At 39.7% G+C, this 7,813-nt stretch overlaps 1 protein-coding gene across 1 annotated transcript; it reads left to right on the top strand.

Moving 5' to 3' along the window:
* Positions 1 to 990: 990 nt before the first annotated feature.
* On the top strand, positions 991 to 7,425 carry LOC119884620 (transmembrane protein 164-like; the record flags this gene model as incomplete). The annotated part of the gene is given in 6 exon segments (XM_038695000.1): positions 991 to 1,114; positions 4,527 to 4,593; positions 6,077 to 6,086; positions 6,089 to 6,154; positions 7,327 to 7,362; positions 7,365 to 7,425. Coding segments are annotated over 6 exon segments (254 nt in total), but the record flags the coding sequence as incomplete, so codon positions are not given.
* Positions 7,426 to 7,813: the final 388 nt, after the last annotated feature.

The raw sequence follows: 7,813 nt of genomic DNA, 5'->3' as shown, positions 1-7,813 counted from the left end.
GAAAAGGAGGTGAAGACACACTGCCTTCTACATCAGTGAGGTGGATGTGGAGGTGTGGAATTGGTTTGATGTCTGACATGAGACAAAGGATCCAAGTGACAAAGTTTCACCGCAGGCAGCTTAAATGGAGACAGTTGGGTTCTCTGGCAGCTGACAGATATCCTAGAGCAAAGGAGAACTGTTGCAAATGCCTTATCTCGAATGAAAAACATATCTGGACAAGATACACAGAGGGAAAAATGGTTAAATACTTTGGAAAATTTCTACATGCATTTAAAAGTTCAGAATTATACATTTAACGAAATCTGCCTTGTGCTAAAAGCTTTTGTTTGTTGGTGTCTGCAAAACGTACTTGTGGAAATAAACTTCAGTTCTGTTCACAGTACAGGTTAATATGAGTTGGTGGGTGTAGAAGAGATCAATCCCTAAGACATATCCCCTGGCCAGAGTAGTTGTACAACAGATCTCAAGTAAATTGCTTTCTTGTAATGCTTTCTCCAGCCTTTGGCTTCCAGGCAAACTAACTCTTTCTTGTGTCAGATGGTGTTTTGAACCAATTCCTGTTTGCATGGCCCCAATAGCACAGTCGCTGAGCATAGATGAGATGAGAATCTACATTGTAACCTATTTTCTCATTGAATTATAAAGCCAACATGTGCGTGGATGCTTTTGACAGAGGAAATGAAGGATTAGAAAGCACTTGTAACCATTTTCTCCTTTGTTCTCAAATGTATAAAATATGTTCTAAACAAAATATCAGCAGCCGTCATGTTGGAGCAGTGCAGCTTTTGGTAAATCATTTGTCAAAGTCAGTGACCATAAATTTCAAGAAGCCTGACAAAAGCACATCAGTGTTGTTAACGCAAAGCATTTGGGGACCTAACAGAAATTGATTATTTTCCTTTCCCATTTCCACGAGCTACGAGTGGGAGATTGTTTCAATCGACATTAAAATACATTGATGCTGATACCAGGCAGCCATTTTAATGCTTACTTTAAGTCAAGCTGTTCCATAATAATGATTTTATGCAATCTCTCATCTTTCTCTGTGCTTTCCTCAACAGATCTTCTTGCTGGCCTGCCCGCCATGTAAAACAGCAATGGTTGTTTTTAGGTGAGTGTATTTAACCCTGGCTCATGTCTGTCTGTGTCTGTGTTTTACCCTTGTTGCATTCTGTGAAATTAACAATCTATTTTGGCAACATAGATCTCTAGTTGTACTAAGTGTGTTTAGTTCTTATTGTAAAAGGGTCACGACTCAGTTTTTTTGCACCATTTAATCATTCACGCTCCATTTCAACCTGCCGTAGAAGGCACCCGTCATGGAAGCAAACCTTTATCTTTATTTATTTAATCTAAAATGATTGGACAGAAAGACCCAAATAAAATGTTTTATTTTCATATGAAAGCAATTTCCTCAGGGATTGTAATTATTTGTAGCAGTGTACTGGGTTTTCAGTGTTTTACTGTAATGGATTTGTTCGGGTTTATAGTCTTCTCTCCTCAACAGCTGCTCTGGTCTGGGCAGTTAATTATTCAGGAGCAATGGCTGTGTTTTTGCCGGTGGGAACACAAAGTTGAAATAAATACATGCAGGGTCACTTTCTGTTGCATTAGCCCATGGGAGTCACACAGTGAACACCTGCCGTGAGTGGTAGCAGCTTTACTAAGGCAATGTCGCTGTGTCTTACCTAACATGACCGTTAAGTAGCATACTAAAAATAAAATGAGTCAGTTTGAGAAGCTTTAAGAAACACTTTCCAACAAGTCTTTCATCTTTGGAAAACCAAATACATACAAAAATAAGTAAGTAAGTAAAAAAAAATGTTTAGTTTGTGTAAACATGGAATTTTATATGTACCTTGATAAGATGTCAAGTGGAACGTCACAGTTTTTGTATCATAAATGCCATCGATCTATGTCTTAAGATAGCATGAAAAATAATTGATATAAGAAAACTTGAAGCAACTACAAGGAACTTTCTGGTGGACAAAAGTGCTAGAGTCTCCACTGCCTTTTGTCATAAAGATCTTGATCTGGCTAGCTTGTGAATTTGTTTTTTAAGTGAGTGAAAGAAAGACACAACTTATTTTCAATTTATTTTTCTTTTTGAACACAGCTTTTTGCAGACATGTCCAGAAAAAAGTCATAATATTAAGAGAATAACGTCCACTGGAAGTAACGTTATCCCCTACAGACTGTTTGGGACTGCATGTCGCATGTGAAACAGAAAGTAACTAGAACACTTTAGATCAGGTAGAAATCTCACCACAAATCTGCATACGTTAACTTCAGCAGCTCTGATAAGTGCAGTTCACAGTCCCAAACAGTTTTTAGATGTGTATGTTACAAAACTCTACCAGCTACATTACCACTCGTCACAGCTGTCTGGACTCACAGCGCGAGCAGTGCAGTTGATTATTATCAGGGCATATGCCGGTGTGGCATCAGCTGGGCGGAGTTGATTAGCTCCGCAAGTCTATCTTATCAGTTATACATTTGTATTTCACTGCGTGAGAAAATTAATGTGTGGCTTGACTGACAGCATGTGAAAATGTCAATTGCGTGAGTCTCACACACGCGAGACAGCTTTTTACCTGACGAGATATCTCGTCACAATTTAATCTTGCGAGATCTAAACCCCTACTCATTACCATTGACGGCAACATTGCCCAGCACCAAGCTCTAAAAGCTTTAGAGCTGCTCCTCCTTGTTGTGTTACTCCCTGTTCTACAGATGCACATGTGATGAACAATTGCTGTCCTCGCTGACAAAGTCATTGTGTTTCCTGTGACTGCTCCTGTGTGTTCTACCAGTTTTAATGTGAAGAAGCTGCATCAGCAGTTCTATTAATATAGCTCTGATACAGTGTTAAATAAACACAGTACAGTACACTGAGGCTGATAGGATTCCTCATACATATGAGGACAACTTGAATCCTGAGCGGGATTGGCAGACCCTGCTATTAACAATTAAAACTGCTATATAGAGAAGTAATTACATAATGCAAATGCAATGAATAGCTATTGCAGGAAAAATAACAGCCATAAATAGTATAAAATTGAGGTGTCATTTCTTGACCAAAGGCATCAAATCACCATGATTTTTATCGGGATACATTTGGTGGTGCCTTTTCAGAACTTAATTATTTTTTTTTTTTGATCAAAGCTCAGTGAAAATGTGATGAAACATTTTATAACATCATATTTTCCACTAATTGTGCCTCCTCTTCATGCATAAATGCAGCTCCAGCTTTTTATGTCAGTGTGAAAATCAACAGCTTGTGTATTCAAGAATCGTCGACTACGTCTGTCTTAAGACCCAAGTAGCCTCCCTTCTGCGTGCCTTCAGCGCCAGCGTTGTGTGAGAAGCAAACATATACTAATATCTTGTGACAGCAGAATAACATCGGTGACTTTGTGTACATTGATGATAATAAATGGAAACGTGGATTTACAGATGTTGAAAAGTGATGGTCATATGCAGTGAGTCATATTTGAAGATAAATGCCTGTTTCTCCCACATCGCAACAGTATCAACTGACAGTGACACTTACACATACCAACACCTCTTTATAAATACACCATTTCAAATATATTTTCAGACGTGAAAGGCGGGAAAATACTGGGCAGAGGTCGGTAATGATCAATAAATGTAGTGACTGAGAAAGAAGCAAACTGTTTATCCAAAAGGTCTGGATGCCCCCGGAGTGACAGCGGGGCTCATGTGAAGTGACATTCCTGCAGCACTGCTGTTTTCCCAGTGACCTTGGCTGTCACAACAGTTATTTTGGCTTGTTTGACAAAAAGAGCAGTCAGAGGATTCAGATGTAGGTCCACATTTTGACACAGCTCCTGGGCTTTTGTGTACGTTGGCTCTTAATTGAATAATTGTTGGTTAAAAGAAACATTTCTCCTCATGTTGGATGTGCAGAAGTTAACTGAACAAGCATCACACTCCCTCTGTCTGCAGGAGCAGACAGGCTGTGTGTGTACTGAATGGTGAGTGAGACGGGAGCAGCTGAAGATACTAAGTACTAACTAAAGACTGGATTATATCTAAATGCATACTAATATCGCATTAACAGCTCGAGTTACTGATTTTTGATAATCTTGACAAGCAACTTTGTGTGATTTCCTAATGGATCCTAGAAATGTCAAGTCTTTACGACATATACATCGAGTGAAATTGCCTGAGCCATCAGTGACCTGACTTCTCACAATCAGCACTCTCACTAGGAACTGACCCTGACAAAGTCTGAGAGACAGCTGCTGCTAACAGCATCGGGGAGGACTCTGATTAGTTTTCAGCAACAGAGAACGTAATCTATGCTCTCCTCCACCTGTTCCTCTGTGCCTATACCAGCTCTGATCGATTCAAACTAATATGTCAGTAATGCAATGTGGAAATTATTGTTTAATTTTTCCCGGGGTCTCGGGCAGACGTGATGGAAGACATGAGGTTTATCAGATCTTTTTTTCAGTGTTGTTATTGTTGGTTTATATTCTTTCCCTGTGTGTTTTCAGGCTGCAGGTCCACATGTTGAACGGTGCGTTACTGGCTTTAATGTTCCCTGTAGTCAACACTAGACTGGTAAGTAACCAGTACTGGCAAATCTTCATCAAACCTTGATCTCATTCAGAAATCTGCTGCTTTCATCCTGCAAGCTCTTGTTCTGTCTGTGAGGTTATGGATGGGTGGCTTCGTAGTCCATATATTAATATTATTAATTTATTTTATGAAAGCTCAACCAGAGAGCAAGTTCTATCCCATAGTGTTGATGCGTTTAGGACAATGGTTCTCAAACCTTTTCTGCCATGACTTCCTTCCAGAAGCTAAAAAAAGTCACTAATTTGTGACATTTTATCTCCTTGTCAATAATGTCACATTTAAATGAATGTGATGCTCCAATGAATGTCGTTCCCCTACTAGAGCCCAAATCTGAAGAATAAATTCCAACATGCAGAAGACAAAATGTCAGACCAAAGTGGCAGAAAGCAGGAGCTTGATTGATGATAGAAATCTGCTGTTTTCAGTCAAGGAAATCTGAGGATATCAGTTCAGATCAGGCAACACTGCCTGCTTGAAAGGCTTTCACTAACAGCTTCAGACAAAGACCAGATGCACTAGGTAATGCATTAACTTTAAATGCAAAGTTTTGACTGTTTGGACTTGGAAGAAAAGTCCAATTCTAACATGATCCCTGTTAACGCCAAATGCTCCTCTACGGAACAACTCTTACCAAAGTCAAGCAAAGAATTTGGGCCATTATTCCATTTCCCTATTACGTAAATAACTTGTTTTGTTCAACAAGGGAGGGATGCCTTCACAGAACTGTTGAACCGAAGAGGCAGTTTTCACCTACCCTCATAAATCTTCTTGTAAAAACATTAAATTATACACTATATGTGTTAAAATGTAATAAGTAATGGTGCACATTTACAAAGAACAATTTACTTGTTTTTATTAATGAAACAACACTACAAAACAATACAATCTCTGGCCTGATACTGGCCTACCATTAATAATGAGCTCCATGCGTACAGTGTTATGTATGTTTTGTTTTTTCATTAAAAAGTAAACTAGTCCTTTGACATGATATTTTTGTTTTGTTATCCACATTGTGCAACTTCCGGTCATTTTCTTCTCAGACTTTGAAGAGGCTGAGGTGTCTGCTGATCCTAGGTATTTCACTCGCAGTAGAATAATGGATGAGTATTGCTTTCAAGCAACGCTAGCAGCTCATGTGAACAGAGCACATTTGAGCCATCTCACGTTGTGAACGCTGGTCTGTGGTCAGTACATCAGACAACAACACGGACAGGAATTGCAGCAAGTGTGTCTGTTGCCTCTGATTTTAGATCAACAAAGTTAAGACTATATACAAATATCATTACCCAAATGTTCAGTTACCTCCTCCGTATGTCATAGTAAAACAGTAAAAAGTCCAAACAACACTGCAGGGGTCAAAGCAAATGGAATTTCTGCTTAGAGCCTGAAGAAGATCGGGGGCAGCTCTGTCTGTATGCCATCATTAATGTGTGTAAATAATTAAAGTAGTTCATTTTCTCCACAGCTTCCATTTGAAAGGAGATCTACTACATCCAGCACTCCATGCTGTACCTGGTGCCTCTCTACCTTTTCAGGAAAGGAGGTAGGTGTTGGTCTTTACTAATTACATCCGTGTTCTTTCCATTCGCTTCAACAGCCACGATGAAATACCTTTAACATGCCAGTCATGCCATGATGTTTTTTATCCTTGGATGGATTCCCTTTTTGTTGATGACATTTGAATTTGCTGTGGTTAACCTGCTTTTTCATTGCCTGTTAACTTTGTGGTGGCTATTACTGCTCGCGGCAGCTACACAGTTAATCCGTTTATTCTAAACAAGCGCCTGTTGCTGCTTCTTGTGTAATGCTTACATTCCTTTTCACCTTCTACCATAGAGATGAACATGCTACTGAAGAGCAAATGTGAAATTCTTGGACTGGGAAGAGAATCATACAGTATATGTCCATGTTGCTCAAACTCTGCAGCATTTCACCTTTTAGTATGGAATAATACAAAGTTCTGACATGTGGGGTAGTGTAACAACATGAAGGCCTATCTGCTAAACTAAATTCTACTGCTTGGAGATGCACTTACACTATTTCCCCCTGAAATTGCTGTGAAGGTGTCCTTAGAGTCACTTAGTGGTACATGCAAGAAGACAGACTTTTTACTGGGCAGCTCCCAGCTGTAAATGTGTAGAAAAGTTGCTCAGTTGACATTCCCTAAACAATTAAAGCTGTATCAAAGCTTAAACTATAATCAAGACCACTACAAACACAATGACAGGTGAGGTGCCAATAACATGTCACATAAACGAGGTGTGGAGCTTTCTAAAAATACAGTATTTAATTGGGAGTCAGGTAAATATCTAGGCCGTGTAGCGCAGTAATCAGACCTCTGCCTTCAGTGCCTCATTGTTCATTAGAAACTTAACACTGGAGCTACACAAAAGGAAATATGTATTGTTCTTGTTAGTTATGGTCTGTGCACATATAATGCCTTCCCCCTGGTATTACTCTAGTAACTACCACCATGAGGAACAGGAAAGCCAGTTTGACACCTCATCCTGTTACTGGGTGTACTGCGGTTTCAGGGTGTTGCATCTGTTGACTCAACCACACCAACAGGAAAGTGAATGGACATAGCATTTGGTTCTTCAGTGTTTTGCATGGTTGACCAGAGTTGATACGGGAGATACCTTCACATTCTGTGTGCTCGCTCTCTCTTTAACCCACAAATTGTCTCAGATGTTTTACGAGTGTTTGGTTTTGCAGGTGTGTACAAACCTGAACCTCTGGGGGACATGTGGTGGCGCTGCTTTCAAATGGCATCCTGTTCCTCTATCACTTCCTCTTCCTGCAGGTCCTCGGCCTGTAAGATGGAGCCCTCTGCTGGGCATTAAATGATATTTCACTGTGCTATGTACATGTGAGTAATGCCACATCATCACTTATGTCACTGGTTTCATTTCCAGGAGAGTGTCATTTATTCAACACAAACATGTGTCAACAGCATTTTTTTAAATATTATTTCTTTTAATGTGACAACACTGAAGAAATGACGCTTTGCTACAATGTAAAGTAGTGAGTGTACAGCTTGTATTGTATAACAGTAATTTGCTGTCCCTTCAAATAAAACATCACACAGACATTTATGTCTAAACTGCAAATAGTTTGTGTGGCCACCATTATTTTCCAGCAATGCCTTAACCCTCTTGGGCACAGAGTTCACCAGAGCTTCACAGGTTGCCACTGGAGTCCT

Source organism: Micropterus salmoides, unplaced genomic scaffold, assembly GCF_014851395.1.
Source record: "Micropterus salmoides isolate LMB-PRFRI ecotype aquatic unplaced genomic scaffold, ASM1485139v1 Ms_hic_scaffold_3591, whole genome shotgun sequence".
In the NCBI taxonomy this organism is placed as follows: Eukaryota; Metazoa; Chordata; class Actinopteri; order Centrarchiformes; family Centrarchidae; genus Micropterus; species Micropterus salmoides.
Note: the sequence above shows the minus strand (reverse complement) of the source record. Positions and strands in the feature narration are given on the sequence as shown.